The 20818-nt window shown below is 45.0% G+C and overlaps 1 protein-coding gene across 10 annotated transcripts in view; it reads left to right on the top strand.

Moving 5' to 3' along the window:
• Nucleotides 1–16209, top strand: part of LOC116744200 (zinc finger protein 805-like) — a 59002-nt gene extending 42793 nt beyond the window's left edge. For 5 of the 10 annotated variants that reach the window (XM_032613610.1, XM_032613613.1, XM_032613615.1 and 2 more), the window contains 5 exons: nt 1–144; nt 660–2578; nt 10960–11086; nt 12010–12142; nt 13371–16209. In XM_032613610.1, coding sequence (XP_032469501.1) covers nt 1–144; nt 660–2578; nt 10960–11086; nt 12010–12083 — 2264 coding nt within the window. In that variant the 3' untranslated portion in view covers nt 12084–12142; nt 13371–16209. Of the gene's footprint in view, nt 145–659; nt 4144–10959; nt 11087–12009; nt 12143–13370 lie in introns of those variants that run through there. The other 5 variants (XM_032613618.1, XM_032613616.1, XM_032613611.1 and 2 more) reach the window with 4 other exon arrangements.
• The last annotated feature ends 4609 nt before the right edge of the window (nt 16210–20818 follow it).

The following is a 20818-nucleotide window of genomic DNA, read 5'->3' as shown; positions in this document are numbered from 1 at the left end:
TTCGGGAGTCTGGGAAATCCAGGATCAAGGTGCTGGCAGATCTGGCATCTGATGAGGGCCTGCTCCTTGGTGTGCAGATGGCAGGCTTCTCATTCTGTCCTCACATGGCAGAGAAAAGAAGCAAGCTCCTTAGTATCTTTCCTGGTAAGGACACTAATCCCATCTTGGGAGCTTATCCTCTCATGCACGGCAGTTCCCTGATTCTGGAAGATTCTGTGCCTTTGTTCGTTGTATTTCCAAAGGCTGAAAGGGCCTTCCCATTTTCTCTATACGTCAGTAGGTCTGGCCGCATCTGGGAAGCCTGCATGACCTCTTCCTGTCTCCCACCTACTGCACTAGGTGCCCCTTTGCTGGCCTCCTAGCACCTTGAGATGTTCTGGCTTCGAGCACACACCACACACAGTGTCATCATTCCTCTGTCTACCTGCCCCTCGTCTCCAGACATTCTGTCCCCTGCCCATGCTGTCCCTTTGGGTTTTCCCTCTAAAATTTTCAAGAATCTAAGAACCAAAAAGAAAGAAATTGCACACCTGGGTTTCAGAGATTTGAAAACGCAGCAGGTACAGAGCCACTATTTTCATCTTCTCACTGACATGGTGATTTAGTTTCTTCTGTGTTGCCATCACTTATATGCCTTTTGTGTATTGTATTCCCTTCAGGTGGCAACACAAAAGCTGATACCCCAGAGCCTACCCCTTCTCACCTGGCATTGTCTGAGGAAGTCTCGCCCCAGGAACAACTGACTCAGCGAGCCTCAGGGGACTCCCTGTTGGGACAAACCAAGGATCAGGATGGGCCACTGGAAATGCATGAAGGCCACTTGAGACCGGGGATGGACCCCCAGAGGGAGAAGCTCTCTGGGAAAATGAGCCCTGAACATGGTGGTTTAGGGACACATGATGGTCTTCACTCAAGGATTGTTCAGCAGCGAGTCTTTCCAGGAGATACTCTTTATGAATGTGACTCACGTGGACCAGTGAAAGGACCCTTGATACATGAAGGACCCTTGATACATGAAGGAAAACACCTCTATAAGTGTGAGGAATGTGGGAAAGTTTTTAACAAGAATTGCTTCCTTGTTCGACATGAGCAGATTCACTCTGGCGTGAAGCCCTATGAATGCACAGAGTGTGGGAAAACCTTTATTAAGAGCACACACCTCCTCCAGCACCACATGATCCACACCAGGGAGAGGCCCTATGAGTGCACAGAGTGCGGGAAGGCCTTCAACCGCAGGTCACACCTCACGAGGCACCAGCGGATTCACACTGGAGAGAAGCCTTACAAGTGTAGTGAGTGTGGAAAGGCCTTCACCCACCGCTCCAATTTAGTCTTACATAACAGAAGCCACACTGGTGAAAAACCCTTTGTGTGCAAAGAATGTGGGAAAGCCTTTCGAGATAAGACAGGTTTCCTTCGACACTACATCATCCACACGGGAGAGAAGCCCTTTGAGTGTGTGGAGTGTGGGAAATCCTTCAACCGCAGATCACATCTCACCTGGCACCAGCAGAGTCATAGTGGAGTGAGACCCTTTGAATGCAACGAATGTGGGAAAGGCTTTTGTGACAGCACAGACCTCATCCAACACTATGTCATCCACACTGGAGAGAAGCCATACAAGTGCCTTGAGTGCGGGAAGGCCTTCTACCGCAGGTCACACCTCAAGCAGCACCAGCGGAGTCATACCGGGGAGAAGCCCTATGTGTGTGGTGAATGTGGAAAGGCCTTTACCCACTGTTCCACTTTTATCTTACATAAAAGAGCCCACACTGGAGAAAAACCCTATGAATGCAAAGAATGTGGGAAAGCCTTTAGTAATCGGTCAGACCTCATTCGACACTTCAGCATCCACACTGAAGAGAAGCCTTATGAGTGCATGGAGTGTGGGAAAGCCTTTAACCGTAGGTCATACCTCACCAGACACCAGCGGATTCACAGTGGAGAGAAGCCCTATGAATGCATGGAATGTGGCAAAGCCTTTTGCCAAAGGGCAAACCTCATTCGACATGCCATCATCCACACTGGAGAGAAGCCCTATGTGTGCACTGAATGCGGAAAGGCCTTTACCTACTGCTATACTTTTATTTTGCATAAAAGGGCCCATATTGGAGAAAAACCTTTTGAGTGCAAAGAATGTGGGAAAGCTTTTAGCACTAGGAAGGACCTCATTCGACACATTAGCATCCATGCTGGAGAGAAGCCCTATGAGTGCATGGAGTGTGGGAAGGCCTTTAACCGCAGGTCAGGCCTCACCAGGCACCAGCGGATTCACAGTGGAGAGAAGCCCTATGAATGCCTCGAGTGTGGGAAAACCTTCTGCTGGAGCACAAGCCTCATTCGACACTCCGTCATCCACACAGGGGAGAAGCCCTATGAGTGCAGTGAGTGTGGAAAGGCCTTCAGTCGCAGCTCATCCCTCACTCAGCATCAGAGGGTTCATACTGGGAGAAACCCTGTCAGTGTGACAGATGTGGGAAGAACCTTCACAAGTGGGCAGTCCTCAGTCAGTCTTCAAGAACTCCTATTGGGGGAAGACTTTTTGCATGTAACGACTGAGGAAAATCTTTTGCCAGAGGTAGCATCTTACTCAGAATCTGATCATTCATACCAAAGAGAAACCTCTCATTTTTCTTCTCCATGAGAAAAGCTATTGCAGGATATCAGTTGTCATCTAAAGAGTCATCTTAGAAATGGCCTCAGCCTAGAAACTTATTCTGTATTTGAAAATTCACACAGGAGAGTGATCCAATCTTTATTGTGCACTTAGCAAAACCCTCAGCCACATCTTTCTCATTAGCTTACGCTACAAAATTATCTCAGGGATATTTGTAAACAAAAGAGGAGGAGAGGAGAAAAATGCAAACACAGCTTTCAGATTTCAGTGATGGGCCTGTGGCAATTTGTCATCCCTTCCTTAGTTTAGTAGAGGTAAGGGGAGTGTTGTTGCAGAGATCAGAGGGCCTTGTTCCTTTTATTTGTCTTGAATATACATGCACTGCTGTCCAGTGTCAGGAGAGTTAGTTGAGGGTATGTCTGAAAATATTTACTGCAAGCCAACTTTGTTCTACAACATCGTCTCTATCCTTGAGTAGCATATGTCTTTATGAGAAATATTAAGGCTTGACTTATGAAATACTTTCATATTTAAGGAGATAAAGATGTATGTATGAGTGGGCCCATTTTACTGCATATTTAAGACTGATTTTTTGAGAACATACTGTGTCATTAACCACCCAACACTCATACTTAATCTACTTGTTTATTCTTTTTTTTTTCTGTGGGGTGACGATGACTGTAGCTGTGCGACCTTCCCAGATGAATCCCAGTTCTTCCCTCTGATTCTTCCTTAGAGAGGTTTCTTCAGGTCCACCTCAGTGACTTTCTAGAGGTCGAATTAGAGCCAGAACAAAATAAAACACATAGCTAAATTAAGCTAAAGGATAATGATACATGCAGAGAGGTAGTCTCATTTTTAATCTTATAAAAGATTATGTGAAGAGTCACTGTCAAGGAAAGTGACTAGAATTTTAACAGATGAAATGAGCATGTGTGGGTGCAGGTACATGTGTGTTCCACAGTTGTTGCCATTGGCTTAGTCCCAGTATAATGACTAAATGACTAGTATCTTTTGTCAGGGTATTTTGAAATTACTTCTTTGGAGTTTTGGTTGTTTTTGTTTTGTGTTTTTTTTTTTTTTTTTTTGAGCAACGTGATAGTATTCCTTCATGTTAAGAAATATACTGTACAGAAAGACATAAAAATAATCATGCATTCACTCTGAACCCTCCTCGGGGCCTTTCAAATGACCGCATGTCTAGTTTTGTATTCCCATTGAAGGCCAAGTCATTTTTGTTATGTTAATCCATGGCATTATTGTGAAGGCCCCTTCTTCATGCTTTTCATGTCTTGTCTAAGAAGTCTTCAGCAAGCTCTAGGTCCTGAATATTTTCTCCTAAAAGTCTTATAGTTTTACCTTTTATATTTAAATCTCTAGTCCATGTTGAATTAATTTTTGTATTACCATGTGAAGTTTAGGTTGTGTTTTTTGCCTCAGGATGTTCAGTTCTGGTACCATTCGTGGAAAAGACTGCCCTGCCTCTATTGAAGTGAACTTAGTAAAAAATAAGTTGGGCATATTCATTTTGGTCTATTTCTGAGTTCTTTATATTATCCCATTGATCTGGGTATTTAAACCTCTGCTAATACCACATTATCTTGAATACTGTAGCTCTCATTAAATCTTAAAATTAGGTAAAGTGATTCCATCTTCTTTATTGTTTTTAAAGATTGATTTAGCTTTCCATGTCAATTTTTCCTTTCATTTTCTATATAAATTTTATCATGTGTTTATATTTTAAAAACATCTTGTGGGATTTTTTATAGATGATACATTGTGGATCATTTTGGTGAGACTTGGCTTCTTTATTATGTTGAGTCTTCCATTCCATGAACGTGGTATGTCTCTCCATTTATTTAGATACTCTGATTTATTTCATTAGTGTTTTATAATTTTCACCTTACAGATTCTGAACATATTTTGTTAGATCTTCATCCATGCACCTTTTCTTGGAGTCTTTATATGTGGTATTGAGATTTTTAATTTCAGTTTGCTCATTATCATTACTGTTAGAGGGAAATATTAATTTTTATATGTTGACCTTGTATCCTGTGCCCTTGCTGGACTCAGTTATTAGTTCTAGCAGAGTTTTTTTTTTGGTAGATTCATCAGGATTTTCTTCATAAGCAATAATGTTATCAGTGAATAGTGAACATCTTACTTTTTCCTTATGTGTATCAGTTTTATTTCCTTTTCCTGTCTTTATTCTACTAGCCAGAATTTCCTGTCCAATGTTGAATAGAAATGGTGAAAGAGCACACACTTGTCTTATTCTTTTTTTTTTTTTTAATAAATTTATTTATTTTTGGCTGCATTGGGTCTTCATTGCTGCATGCAGGCTTCTTCCTAGTTCTGGCGAGTGGGGTCTATTCTTCATTGCAGTACACGGGCTTCTCATTGTAGTGGCTTCTCTTGTGGAGCACGGGCTCTAGGCATGCAGGTTTCAGTAGCTGTGGCAGGCAGGCTCAGTAGTTGTGGCACATGGGCTTAGTTGCTCTGTGGCATGTGGGATCTTCCCAGACCAGGGCTCAAACCCATGTCTCCTGCATTAGCAGGAAGATTCCCAACTAGTGTGCCACCAGGGAAGCCCACTTGTCATGTTCTTAATGTTAAGGGGAAAGCGTTCAGTGTTGCTTGACCATTAAATAAGATGATAGTGTGGGTTTTTATATAGATGTTTTTTATCTAGTTTGGAAGGTTTCCTTCATTTGCTAAGAGCTTTCATTATGAATAGGTGTTGAATTATGTCAGATGCCTTTTCTCCTTCAGTTGATGTGATCATATGTCTTTTCTTCTGTAGCCTGTTGATATGATGGATTGACTGGATTTGAATGTTGAACCAGCCTTACATATCTGCAGTAATCCCTGCAGTCACGGAACATGGAATATAATGATATGTATGTGTGTGTGTATATATACACACATTCCTTTTGCCAGTGTTTTGTTGAGAAATTTTATGTGTAAAATCATGAGCATATTGGTCTATATTTTATTTATTTTTATACTGTTATTGGTATCTGAGTAGTATTGGCCTCTCAAAATGAACTAAGAAGTGTTCCCCCACCCCCTTCCCCCCAACCTGGATGAGATTTTGAGGAATTGGTTTTATTTCTTCTCTAAATGTTTGGTAGAATTCTCTGGTGAAACCATTTGGGCCTGGAGATTCCTTTTAATTTAACTTATTAATTGCATCTCATGAGAATATGTAGGGATGTCATTAGTTCTCAAACATTGTAAAGTGAAGTCTCAAGTTGAATATCCTGTAATAATTTAAAAACAAGATTATGCTTTGAATAATAGGGCTTGAACACTTTAAAGGACCATAGAGACCCCTTCAATTTAATGATTAGAAAACTGAGGTGCAGAGAAGCCAGGTGACCAGCCCAAGCCCATATTCTCAAGACAAGGGCAGATCCCATCTGTTTCTCCTAACTTGCTGGACTGCTGTCCATTATACTGCTTATAAAAGCCCTATCAGGGCTTCCCTGGTGGCGCAGTGGTTGAGAGTCCGCCTGCTGATGCAGGGGACACGGGTTCGTGCCCCAGTCTGGGAAGATCCCACATGCCGCGGAGCGGCTGAGCCTGTGAGCCATGGCTGCTGGGCCTGCACATCCGGAGCACTCCGCAACGGGAGAAGTCACAGCAGTGAGAGGCCCGTGTACCGCAAAAGCAAACAAACAAAGAAAAAAACCCCAAAAAGCCCATCAAATTGGCATTGGGGATGTCATTATTTTCAAAAAACATGTTCTCCAGTTTTGATTATCTTTGCTTCCTTCAGGCATGGCTTATTTCGTATTTCGTAACTTAATTTCCAAGCACATCTTTAAATGTTTTCATTCACATCTTCTGTTACTAACGTCTGTCCTGTTTTATTTCATTCTCTGTTTTGTTTCATTCTATGCAAGTTAAAGAGTTTTTTTGTGGTCCTATATCTTTAAATGTTTTCAATCACATCTTCTGTTTCTATTCTCTGTCCTGTTTTATTTCAGTCTCTGTTTTATTACAGTCTCTGTTTTATTACATTCTATGCAAGTTAGAGATTTATTTTTTATGGTCCTATAATTGTCAGTTTTACCTATATTCAGTTTGTGCTAAAAAGCAAACATCCTGCAGTTGGTTTATGCAGTTCTATATGTATCTGTTAGGTCAGATTTATGCATTTTGGTGTATGAACCTAACAGAACATAACCAATGTTATTCCTGCCTTATAAAAATTAATTACTGAGGTAACATTAAAATATTCTAATTTGTTTATAGATTTAACTCTTTATTCTTATAGTAAAATTGTTTTATGTAAATTGAATTGATGTTTAACATTGTGTACAAATTTTAAAGTATAATGTCTTCCTGCTATTTTCTTCCTTGTATCTATTTTTCAGATACAAATACACATTTTTGTGTTTTTGTTTAATAATTATAAGGTATATATTTTCCAAATTTTTATTTGCTTTATTTCTGTAACATATCTTCGAACTGTGACTTATAAACTGAATATTGCTGTATATTTTTCAACCCACTGAAAACTACTGACTACTAATTCAAACATTTATTCCATATACATTTCCTGTATGATGCATCTTCCTGTTGTGTGCTTATCTTTACTTCAGTTCTGTGTCTTATATGCATTCTTTTAAAAATTTGTGTAGATTATTTACATTCTAAACTTCGCTTTTAGTTGGGAATGTATATACTCCTATTTTATTATTGCTTAAGCTAAAAATTATAATGTCTTTAACACAAAAAAGTATAGAGTTAATACCATTACCCTCCTTTTGCACGATGTAAGGGATGTTATTGAGGATTGCATGGTAGGTTTTTTTGTTTTGTTTTGTTTTTTGCGGTACACGGGCCTCTCACTGTTGTGGCCTCTCCCGTTGCGGAGCACAGGCTCTGGACGCGCAGGCTTAGCGGCCATGGCTCACGGGGCCAGCCAGCCGCTCCGCGGCATATGGGATCTTCCCAGACCGGGGCACGAACCCGTGTCCCCTGCATCGGCAGGCGGACTCTCAACCACTGCACCACCAGGGAAGCCCCTGCATGGTAGTTTTATTGTTCTCAACAAGGAGATGTTTTTCATGTTTTACACAGGTAATGAATCAATTGTATTGATTCACAGGTGCATCCTTCTCTTGGATCTTCATTCCTTCTGTCACTGCAGACTTTTCACCTGGAATCACTTTCCTCTGGCCTTAAATTTAACCTTAGGATTCATTTTGTGTGGGTTAGTTTTCTATTATGATTCTCATATTTCGTGCTCTGTTTTGAAAAACACTTTTGTTGAGTATAGAAATCTGTGTTGGCGGTTATTTCTTCAGCACCTTCACATGTCCTTCCATTATGTCCCTGACCCCACTATATGTTAGGTGTGAGTGGAGACGATTTATTTTGTGTTGATAGTCTCCTGGTGTTAAGGAACAGTACTTGAACCTGATACAAAGAACAACGCATCCTAGAAACTGTAACGGTGAGATGGGCTTAGTCATTAGATGGGGTTTTGAGTTGTTGGAATAATAAAAGGATGACAGTGTAGAATGCATAGGAGAAATAATATGTATCTGGTGACGAGGTTGATGGATTGTGACATAAACTGACTAGATGATTAACAACCCCAGTTTTCTCTTTCTGGATGCCTGGGAGGACAGCGTGTCTCCGCTTTCTTTACAGTTAACTTTGGGACCATGTGAATGAGACATGGCCAGTTGAATACGGGCAGAATTGATTGTGACTGTGTGTCTTAACTGTTCTTGCATTTGTGCACCATTCTGGGAATCTCCTCAGTGGTTCTAGATTTCACACCTCCCCAGGATTTAGTGCTCCGTTGCGTACTGTAGGTTCAGGAGATGGGTTGATGGTGTTTTGATGAGGACAGGACCTGATGACCTGAAAAACCTCTAAGCTTCAAGCTGGGCCATCTCCTGATCACATATTTGTACCTGGGTCTACCTGTCCTGAAGGTCAAGGGGAGGACAGGAGGGGGAGAGGGAGGCCCCAGTTACTGTGAACTAGATGACATGTCATCTTATGTCACAAACATGAAACCATATCAGCTCCACTCCACTTAGACCTGAGGGCAGTTAGTCCCGATGTCTGAAGATCTGAATCATGTGGCCTTATTTGTAATGATGCAACTCTTTGGGCATCATGCCTACCTGTAGTTTAAGAAGCTGTCCTGGACTTCCATGGTGGTCCAGTGGTTAGGATTCTGTGCTTCTACTGCAGAGGGCTCGGCTTCAATCCCTGGTCGGGCAACTAAGATCCTGCATGGCACTCGGTATGACAAAAAAAAACAAACCCTTCCTGCGGTGCTCTTAAAGAAATAAATACGCCAAGTAGTACATACAAATGTATGATTTTATGTAAAGCGTTTAATCAATGCCTATGAGGCTACTTGCCAAGTCAAGGAATCATTGCTTTTTCACAAATAACGCCAAGGATCCTGCAAAGAGGTATCCCTGACTTATTCTCCCAAGCCCTGTACGCGAAAGCATTGTGATGTTAATGCTAATGACAGTAATAATAATCGTTCTTATTTACTGAGCATGAACTATGAGATAGGCACTTTTTATGTAAATAACCACGAGGGACTTAGTATTTCCCATTCTAGTCACAGTAGAGCCATGGTTCTTAAACTTGAATGAGCGCTACCAGGATTCCTGAAAGCAGAGAGTGCTGAGCCCCGTCCCCAGGGTTTCTGATTCTCTAGGTCTGGGTAAGGCCCCAGAGCTTGCATTGCTAACAGGTTCCCAGGTCCTGCGGTGACACGATTAGGGAGGGCGGGGCATTTCCCCCAGGCCTACGGAAATCTGGGCACTTTTCTTTAAAAGGAAGCGAAGCCCCGCCCCGCCCCGTATGAGGATTCCTGGAGCTAAATTATTTCCCAGTCTCTTCCCGCGGTGCCGCTGGGCCGTTGCCATGGAGAAGGGAAATGGCGCACGCGCGTGGGCACAGGCTGGGCGTTAACTACGTAACCCAAAAGCGGATGCCACCGGCGCTATCGCCCCCAGCCCTGGGCCAATCACGACCTAGGAGGGGGGCGTTTCCTTCGGCTTCGGGGCGGGACTTCCGGCCTCGCTGCAGGAGAACATCCGTCCGTGAGCGGGTGCTGGTTGGACGGCGGCCACGTGGACTCGAGCGTTGCACTGGGGCCGCATCTCTAGGGCAGGACGGGGAAGGAGAGCGAGGTGCCGGGGGCTATCTCCGCACCTTGTCCGGGCCGTGACGCCCCCAGCCCCGGCTCCTTCACTGTGACACTGTGTCCCCGTCCGTGGGACAGGCGACTTCGCGCCTCGTGTTTGCCAGGCCCTGCCGGGACCTCACGGTTTCCCGGGTCTTCTCACGCGCTCCGTTGACAGGGCCCCCGAAGGCGGCGGCCTGGGCCTTTCTAGCGTTTGACATTTCATAGCGAGATTCGGAGTGTGACACGCAGCCCGAGGTGACTCCGCCCTGGTCTCCCGCCTCTCAGGGCCCCATTCAGCCCACTGGGTCCCTTGGCGGTGGCAGGTGCAGCAGCACTGATGAATCCAGCGCAGGTGAGTGGAGGGTCACCCAAGGCCACACCCTCATGGTCCCCGCCCCTTGCGATAGCTGATGGTGTCCTGGGACTCTGCCTTTTCTTCTCCCAGTTCTTGGTCGTGGAGTCTCTGGAGGGAGTCACTTGTGGCGCAGGGTACTGAATTCAGACCAAGGATTTTATGCATAGTTTCCTGTACTGGCAACCAAGGGAGTAAATATCAGAACGGTGTCCTAGTGCATGTGCAAATACTCGGTGAGACTGAGTTGGGAGTGATCAGGGAACAGAGCAGCCGGGCAGAAGTCAGGCCTGGAATGGCAGCCCGAGGAGCTAGACCTCCCTTCTGAAAGTTTGGACAGAAGGTGGAGGTGATTTAACACAAAATTCATTGGAAAGCTTTCCTCTGGCTGCACAGTGGAGACTGTGGAAGTGAGGGAGGAGGCAGGGAGACCGGGGAGGAGGGTGAACAGACAGCCTTAAGGCCCAAGTCCTGGGGGCTTGTGGGGGAAGGCTGAGCCTAAGTGTAGTTGTGCCTCGGGGGTAGGCTCTGGATAACACCAGGAGGACTGGCTGGCAGGAGAGTGTTTGAGGTCTGTCATGCCATACTCAGCTGAGATAGTATTTTGTCTGCCCACGTGCCTGGTTTTGCTCTGGGCTGGACACAGTAATCAGAGGGACATGAAGAGAGAGCAGGCACTAGTGGTGCCAAGGCTGGCATCGCCTCTGAGCTGGGAGGCTGGGGAGGAGAGGGACGGGGTGGGGGGATTAGATGAGTGGGTAGACTGGGGAGTCCTGTTGTCCGTGAGCTCAACTGTCCCCATCGTGGCAGGGCTGTGTGACCTTCGAGGATGTGTTCGTGTACTTCTCCCGGGAGGAGTGGGAGCTCCTTGAGGAAGCTCAGAGACTCTTGTACCGTGATGTGATGCTGGAGAACTTTGCACTTGTGTCATCACTGGGTAAGTCTCTGTTTTAGTTATGTGTTGCTACATGGCAAATTACTCCAAAGCTAAGTGCATTGGAAAGACAAACGTTTATCTCACAGTTGGTTTCGGTCAGGAATCAGGCATATCCTGCTTGGATACCCCTAGCTCAGGGTCTTTCATGACCTTGCTGGCAAGCTGCCCAGGGCTGCCATCTGATCTGAAAGCTCACCTGGTTAGACTAGTCATTTCCTTGTTGGCTGCTGGCCAGAACCCTCCCACAGTTTCTTGCCATGTTGTCTTCTCCATAAGCAGGTCACAACAAGGCAGCTGATAGCCATGATAATGAGCAAGAAACAGCATCCAAGATAGAAACTGGTATTTTTATCACCTAATCTCGCAAGTGCCATCTCATCGTTTTTGCCATATTCTATTCATTAGAAAGTAATTTTTAGGTCCAGCCAACACTCAGCAGGAGAGAGTTAACAAGGACATGATTCCCAGTTTCCTGGGCTGGCTTTTGTTTTTCTCAAGGGGCAGTTCTCTCTGTCTCACAGTTCTGTCACGGCACGGCTTCTTTCCTTGGTTCCCTGGGGTAAATAGTGTGAGTATCAGGGCTGGGCGATGTGCACCACCAACCTGTACTGCCCCAAAGCTTTGAGATGAAGAATTTGGGGGTGAGAAGTCTTCCCCTCTGCCCCAGAGATTCCAGATGGCCTGGCCGCTCCTTGGCTAGGTGTCTGTCCAAATCCCTGGCCCAAGTTCTGCGTCCTTCCTCTAATTTTCTAAGGTCTGACATGGAATTGCACGCGCTGATATGGTCACTCCTTGTGGTGAACACTGAGCTCTTCCTGTAAGCCCTCTTCCAAGATTCTTTTTTTAATATTTAATTATCTTCTCTGCGGAGAGTGTCTCCCTGGGTCAGTGCTGGCCACTCACCAGCTCTTCCTTCCCATCAGGACTTGCGGTTTCCAGGTCTCATGGAGCCACCCAGCTGGAGCCAGAGGGGAGCCCAGGGTGCCTGAGAAGGTAGACGTGGCTCCAGTCACAGCAGAGAAGACCTGGAGGAGGCCTAGCCCTGGTGAGCGGAAGGTGCGGGAATCAGGGCTGGCTTCACTTTATTTTATTTTATTATTTATTTATTTATGTTTTTAGAAATTTATTTATTTTATTTATTTTTGGCTGTGTTGGGTTCGTTGCTGCGGCGAGCAGGGGCTACTCTTCCTTGCGGTGCATGGGCTTCTCCTTGCAATGACTTCTCTTGCTGTGGAGCACGGACTTCAGTAGTTGCAGCACGTGGGCTCAGTAGCTGTGACTCGTGGGCTCTAGAGTGCAGGCTCAGTAGTTGTGGTGCACAGGCTTAGTTGCTCCACGGCATGTGGGATCTTCCCGGCCCAGGGCTCAAACCTGTGTCCCCTTCACTGGCAGGCATATTCTTAACCACTGCACCACCAGGGAAGCCCAGCGCTGGCTTCACTTTATACCAGCACTTTGTGCCACGTCTACTAGTGTTTAGGTGGCAACACCAGTGGCGAACCTTATCCCACTTGTCCTTCCCCAATTTTGATGCCTTCCTCATTTGTCACTTTTACTCTGACCTTAGGTACCTGTTAGTCCCACCCCCCTTTCTAGTCGCGCATCTTATCTGCTATTCTCTTGCTGCTCCATGCGGCACTCTACAGCACTGGGTTTCTTTTAACGTGTCACGAGATGTGCACATATCCTTAAATTTTCCTTGAACACTAAATGTTCTATCTGGCCAGATTTTTCTGGTCCTGGCTAGACCCTTTTTCATAGCACTCACCTGTCACAAGAAACCAGGAGCCTTGCTGGGAGATCATTTGCAAGGTGTCATTCAGAGAGCATGCCTCTCCTGCTCACACTGTATCCCATCCTGGTATCCTCTCCTGCAAGGTTTCCTTCATTCTTTTTTTTTTTTTTTGCGGTATGTGGGCCTCTCACTGTTGTGGCCTCTCCTGTTGTGGAGCACAGGCTCTGGACGTGCAGGCCCAGCGGCCATGGCTCACGGGTCCAGCTGCTCCGCGGCATGTGGGATCTTCCCGGACTGGGACATGAACCCGTGTCCCCTGCATCGGCAGGTGGACTCTCAGCCACTGTGCCACCAGGGAAGCCTGTCCTTCATTCTTTAAGCTATAGAGGCCCACAGCACACAGCAGCCCTTCCTCATCCTGATTCTGGGTCCCCTATGATGCCCATAGTCCCATAGACTAGTTGCCAGTTGTATCAGACACATATTTGTTATTGGATGCCATTTGCTACCAACTGAACATGGACTTCACCAGCATTCATCTTTTTTCAGGTTGTTAGCATGGAGTGGAGGATGTGGCTGCACCTTCTGAGCAGGGAGTTTCTGTGAGAGTGTCACACATGAGAACTCCCAAGGCAGATCCTTCCACCCGAAAGGCTCACCCCTGTGACATGTGTGGCCCAGTCTTGAAAGACATTTTTGCACCTGGCTGAGCCACAGGGAACACCATCTGGGCAGCACTCATACTCCCAACATGTGAATCATGGAGGAGAGACTTTTGGTATAGTTTAAACCTTGACTGGATGCAGAAGCAGTGGAGTGGAGTCTTCAGAAGGGAAAATCCAGGCCTCGTTTGTGAAGTGCTGCAGATCCAGTGTATCAGAGAAGGCCTTCACTTGCAGGGAGGGTTGGAAGAACTTCTTGGCCAGCACCTGGCCCCTCACAATGGGGAGAAGCCACACCGGAGTGTTGGGAGCTTATTCTCTGCTGTCCTCACTAATAGGCCCTTTTGGGTATTGGATTCCCATTAGGCCAGAAGGCACAACCTCAGGCCATAAAGCTTCTTAGCTGCCCTCATGGAGGGAATGTTGCTCCAGGGTCATTTGATTCTTTAACTCTCTGTTGGGGGCAAACCAGGAAACAGTGAGGGCCATTAGAACTGCAGGAAGAACCCAGGGACAGTTTCCCACAAGGAGAGTTTTCTCCGGAGGATGAGCTCTGAACACAATGGTGTGAGGACAGATGATAATCTCCACTCAGGAGTTTTACTAGAGCAATCCTCCAGGAGATGCTTTTCATGAACAGAACTCAACATGGACCAGGTAAAGCTTCCATGATCTACGCAGGGAAGAATCTCTGCAAGTGGAAGAAATGTGGGAAAGGGTTTAACAAACGTTGACGTGCCTTTCTCAAGAGGGCAGACCTCGGTCAACTCATGAGGATTTATGCTTAGCAGAACCATGTGACTGCTTCCACTGTGGGAAGGCCTTCAACTGCAGGTCAGAGCTCATGCAGCTACAACAGATTCACACTGAGGAGAAGCCTTATGAATGCAAAGAATGTGGGAAAGTCTCTTGTGTCAGGTCTGTTTTTGTCCCAAATAATATTTCCCACTCCAGGAAAAGTCACTTTGAATGCAAAGTATGCGGGTAAACCTTTTTTGACAGCTGTTTTTTTCACTCATCATGTGAGGGTTCTCACAGGAGAGGATCCCTGAGTGCAATGAATGTGGAAAGGCCTTCATTCACCCTTTTCTATCTGGCCTAATAGGATCCACAATGGACAGAAACCCTTTGAGTGTAAGAATATCAGAGAGCCTTTCTCAACAGCTCTTCCCTGACTCAACACATGAAGCATCACACTGAGGAGAAACCCCATGAATACAGTGAATGTGGACAGTCCTTCAGCCTTCGTTCATCCTTCACCAAGCCTCGAAGTATTCATTCTGGGGAGAAACCACATGAGCGTAAGAGATGGGGGAAAGCCTTTCACAAGTGGACTTATTGTGATACCAGAGAACTCATACTGGGGAAAGACCTTTCGAATGTAACTCCTAAGGAAAATCATCTGACCAGAGGAAACGTCTTACTCTGAGAAATTATACCAAAGAGAAACCATGTAAGTGTCATTGCTGTGAGAAAATCTTCTAAGGCCAATCATCACTTATTGTCATCTAAAGAGTCATACTGGAAATGGACCCATCCTAGGACTTTGCACCTGAGAATTTATAAAGGAGAGAGAACCAGTGACTATTGTGCAATTTCAAAAATCTTCAGCTATAGCTCTACCCTTAGTATACACTGAAAAAGCAATCACAGGAATATTTAAAAGACAAAAACAAGGGAGGAAGAAGAAAAGAAGTAGATGTAACAGGAAAAGAAATATATTTATGACTTCTTTCCAGTTTTCCTGACAAACTTGTGACAATTTATTGGTTGTTTTTTATTGTTATTGGGTGGCAGGGGAGGAGCAGTGTTTGAGAGGTAAACACCTGAATTACTACATATGCACTGTCTGCCATGCCATGCCAGGAGAGCGGGAGAGCTGGACACTTGAGAACAGCCCTGCAAATATTTATTTATTACAAAATATTGTCTTATGTGAAGCCTTGAATTATGAAGCATTTAAAACTTAAAAGAAATTAGGATACTAAGAATGTTGTTTAAAATTAGATCTAAGGAGATAAGGACACACTTATGAATGGGTACATTTTAGTGTACCGCTTAAAACCATTTAAGGCTTCATTTTCATTTTTTAATTTATTCATTAATTATTGAGATATAATTGACATAACGGTGTGTAAGTTTAAGAATGTACAACATATTTAATTCGATACATTTATATTGCAGTATGAGTGCCATTGTAGCCTTAGCCTCTGTTGTGCCACAGAAGTATCATTTCTTCTAGTGGTGGGAACAAATAAGATCTTGTCTCTTGGCAAGTTTAATGTTTATAATGCTGTTTTGTTGTCTGTAATCCCTGTACTTTATATTACATCTCCAAGAATTATTAGTTGTAAGTAGGTACCCTTAAACATCATCACCTCTCCCATCCCCTCACCCACCTCCAGCCTTTGGTAAATGTCATTCTACTGTTTTCCAGCTCAGTTTTTGGTTTTGTTTTGTTTTTTTAGATTCCACATATAAGGGATATTGTATGGTATTTGTCTTTCTCTGTCTGACATATCTCACTTAGCATAACATCCTCAAGGTCCATCTGTGTTGTCGAAAATGGCAGAATTTCCTTTTTTCTCAAGGCTGAGTAGTAGTATTCCATTGTAGGTATATATACATTTTTATCCATTCATCCACTGATGGACACTTAGGTTGTTTCCATATCCTGGCGATTGTGAACTACAATAAACATGGAAGTGCATATATCTCTTTAAAAACCTGTTTTTATTTCCTTCAGTTTGGAGTTGGGATTGATTGGGGTTGCAGCCTGTCTCCACCATGCCTATCCCCAACCACATGACCTTGGTCTTGTCACTTATCTTCGGGGTTCAGTGTTCTTGTGTGTAAAATGGGAAGATGGACATTGAACTAAAGCTTAGGAAGCAAATTAGAAAGAAGGAAGAGCTTGATGTGGAGACCCCTGAATGATGCAGGACCCCCAGGCAGGGTTGGAGTCGCAGAAGAACATCTCCAGCAAAGGTAACAGGTGTCAACACAGACTGACAAGAGCATTGTCTGGTGCAGGAACCAGTTGACAGTCACTGCAGCCGTAGAGGGGAGAGGGGTGGGCAGTGAGAGCAGGGCAGGGAGAGGTGAGTTGGGTTTTGTACTCGTGCAGTTTGAGATGCGTGTCAGACATCTAAGAGGAAAGATCGATCTAGTTGGATGTGCAGTCTGGAGTTCGGGGGCCATTCGGGTCTGCAGATATGTGGTGCTAGTGCGTCCAGCACCAGGAACGTGTCTGACACCTGTGATGGAGCAGTGAGGTTTATTGGTGTGCTGCAGTGTGGGTTACCACACCGTGGGAAATGTGGGGCCCTCAGTATGAAGGTGTTAGGACATTTTCTAGGGTCTGGGCTCGTGTTCAGTGATTTGGAGAAGAGTTTAAGGAAATGGAGCTTTGGTCTGAACTGGATGCTGTCAGGAAACGGAGTTAGTTTTATGATCAGATATCCTGAAATTTGTTATTTACAAGGCAGGGGAAGGCAGCGGCACTAAAGCAGCAGCTACTGGAAGATGGAGCTGTAACTCATGTTACCCAGAAAAGGTGGCTATCTGCTTGTTTGCACAGGACTCTGGTTGTCTGTGCTCAGATATGATGATAGGGTGGTTTTGTCATTGTCTCATTTCATCATGGTCACTGATTGGCCCTGACTGAGGTTGGTGTTCTGTGAACTTGTTTATATTGTAAAAAATAGTAAATAAAAACCTAGGTTAAATAGAGTCAGGAGGGAATTCCCTGGCGGTCCAGTGGTTAAGACTCGGCGCTTTCACTGCCAGGGCCCAGGTTCCATCCCTGGTCTGGGAACTAAGATCCCACAGGCCATGTGGCACAGCCAAAAAATAATAATAATAATAAAATAAAACATTAAAAAAAAAAAAAGGAGGCCAGCAGGGGAAACTCTCACACCCTGCAACTGACAGCAGAGCTCAACAGGAAGAAGAAAGACTCCTCCTCTTTCTTGGCAAGGACTCAGCCAGTGAAAAGCCCTCGACTCTTTCTTTACTACAGCCCTCTTAATTTACTTTTTCCCTCTATAAAAGTGTTCTCCTACCTTTGCTGTGCAGGTCCTTGCCTGGTGGCTCGCCATGGCTGCAGACTCCGAGTTACAATTCTCAGCTGACCCTGAGTAAGCCAATCTTTGCTGGAACAATAGATGGCAGTCTTTCTTTTAGGTGAACAATATTCAACAGGAGAAACCCAGAGTTCAGAGGTGAGTGCCAGACCAGCAGCCTGGCCCCCAGGATCCCCCTGAACTCTGCTTTCCCCCTTCCAGTCATAACCCCTTCCATGGCATATAATTTAAACGTGTAATACAGATCAGCACCACACACAGAGTTCTAGGCAGAGGGAACATCCTGTGCAGTGATGGGGGTGTGGGAGTGATCCTGGGGCACTTGAGAAATTGAAAGTTCAGTGTAGGGAACTCTGAGGCCAGGGCCTGGGGACTGGTCAGAGAGGCCTCTCAGAGCAGGTGAATTCTGAGTTGGGACAAGCTGAGGGCACAGATATCCCAGCAGACACCCTGTTCCAGGAGTGCCCAACTGCTTGCAGAGCCTGAGTGGCATGAAGAGGTCCCCTTATGGTGACTGGGCTAGGGCAGAACAAGGGACATGGGGTCAGCATAGGCACCTAGAGGGAGGCACACGCAGGGCACACCCAGACACGCCGTGGGACATGTATAGACCAGGAGTGGACTCTACAGGACCATCACACATAGGACTCCCCACAAATGAATCGGCAGATGTGCACAGACACATATGTGGGACACAAAATCCTATGCAGAGGCACACCCAAATTCCCACCAGGACACAAGCAGAATAGAGAGGATATATTTATATTAACTAAAGACACACACATGAAAACAGACACGTGTGCACACAAATCCCATACATACCAAGAACGGTGCTCACAGGGACATGCATGGGCAAAAGGCAGATGCACCCACTGGCACAAACATGTACCTGCAGACACGGGCACAGGCATGCAGAAAGAGTATGGAGACACAGAGAAAAACTCCTGGACACACAGAAAGACTACACAGGAGATCACAGGGACAGCGGAAACAGGTACATTGAGAGAGGGCTCCATGTACAGAGCCAAAGGTAGACACCTTTGCACAGCCATGTTGACAGAAGCAGATGTACAAATGGTCATACATAAATAGGTACAGCAATCCAGAGAGACACAAAAGAGCTCACTCGGTCACATACACAATTACACAGGCGTTCCCAAATGCAGATAATCAGATCTGTACACATAGGAATGTGATAATAAATGTTTAACACCTGCTCTTGAGAAGAAAGTGCACACAGATTACATAAATTCATTACAAACTTTACAGATATAAAGGATGCATAGCAATTTACAAATGATAATATATCCAACAGTCTCTACTGTAAATTCCACATGCCAATTAATTCTCACAGTGCTTTCATTAATTTCAGTTTTAACTCTTATGTGTCAAGATTACCATTAAATTTCAACATATGTATATATTATAACCAAGCAACTCCAATTCTAAGCATATACCCATTAGAAATTAGGGCATTTTTTTTTCTCCTAAATATATATACATGAAGGTTTATAACAACTTTATTGATAACAGCCAAGAGGTTGAAACAACTCACTCAACCATAAATGGGAACATGCTTAAACAAATTATGATCTGGTCACATGAATGAGGGTGTAAGAGTGTAGAATGTAGAAGATGAATAAAAAATGGGTGTCTGGTGATCAAATCAAGGATTGTGCTAGAAACTGGCTAGTCATTCACCAATACTGTTTTCTCCTCCTGGACACCTAAGAGGACAGTCATGTCCCAGCTTCCCTTATTTAATTTGGGACCATGCAAATAAATTTTGGCCAATGGAAATGGGCAGGAGTGATTGTGAATAATGTGTCTTCAGTTTATCTTCTCATTTATGTTCCTTCCTGGGGTTGCCTCTTTGGACCTCACTGTTTCCAGTTTTCACACCTCCCCACGAATTATTGCTCTTTTGGGAGCTGAAGAGAAGGAGGACCAGACCTGGTGACCTTGAGCCACTAGAGATCAGACTGGACCATGTCATGATCATACATTTGTACCTAGGTCTGCCTGCCCTGACAGTTAGAGGGGAAGGCAGGTGGAGTTTGAGTCTTTGTTCTTGTGAATTAGACATGAACTATGATGTCATCTTATGAAGTATACCATGATATGAAACTGTGTTAACTCCACTGCCCACTTAAGCCTAAGAGCAATTAGTCTTCTGTAAAAATGCATCCCTTTGACAAGACTTCTTCATCTAATGTTTAAAAAAAAAAGTAGAATGAACCTACAGGTATACAGGTGTGCTCTATGCAAAATTTTTACCATTATCTATAACGCTACTTGCTGACTCAGGGAGTGATTGTATTTTCTGTTTTAAAAAACGTGATCAGTGATTCTGCAAAGAGAGGCCTCTGACATCCTCCTATAGCTGTATATGTGAGAACCTTGTGGAGATGATGAATAATAACAATAATAGCTTGTGTGTATTTAGCAGCAGGCCTTGTGCTAAGCATGTTTCATCTCACTTCCCATGAGGTAGGTTGTAGTATTTTTCCATTTTAGTTGTCGTACTTTGGGGGAGGGAGGTGGTAATGACTTTTAATAAGAGTTCCCACCTCCGGGGGGTTTCTGTGTCGGAAGGTGTAGGTTGGATCCGAGAACTTGCATTTTCAGTAAGTTCACAAGCGCTGCTAACCCCATTTTGGGTAGCAAGGAATAGGAGGACCATATATTACTACCCGAAGACCGCAGGAGAGAGGGATATTAATTATTCAATTTTTTTTTTGGCCGGCCCGCGCGGTTTGCGGGATCTTAGTTCCCCCGACCAGGGGTCAAACCCACGCCCCCGAACTGGAAGCGTGGAGTCCTAACCACTGGAGCGCCGGGAATTCCCTTCATCGTTCAATTTAAATCTCAGTCCCCAAAACTCGGGGGTGAAGCAGTTCTCCCAGGATGAAAGAATGGTCCACCTGCTGGAGACGGCGGAGGACGCGGCTTTGTCACAGGTGACCACGTAAATCTGGACGCGTCGCCTTTAAGAAGAGCCCTGACACTCCGCGACCCAATTCCTCCCTGAACTTTCTGCCTCTACCTGCCTCCGCACTGCTGTCGGGGAGAGCCGGAAAAGTTCCCCTTACCTGCTTGGATGGAGGACACAAATTCCTTTACCCATAAGTCTGTGCCCGGCGCATCCGTGCTGCGCCAATGACAGTCCGGAAGATGGACGTTTCCTGACGCCCTTGCCGGCAGAGGCGGGACTTCCGGCGTCGCGGCCGTGACGTCTTTTGCTTGCGCC

The sequence above is a fragment of the Phocoena sinus genome, chromosome 19, assembly GCF_008692025.1.
Source record: "Phocoena sinus isolate mPhoSin1 chromosome 19, mPhoSin1.pri, whole genome shotgun sequence".
NCBI classification, from domain to species: domain Eukaryota; kingdom Metazoa; phylum Chordata; class Mammalia; order Artiodactyla; family Phocoenidae; genus Phocoena; species Phocoena sinus.
Note: the sequence above shows the minus strand (reverse complement) of the source record. Positions and strands in the feature narration are given on the sequence as shown.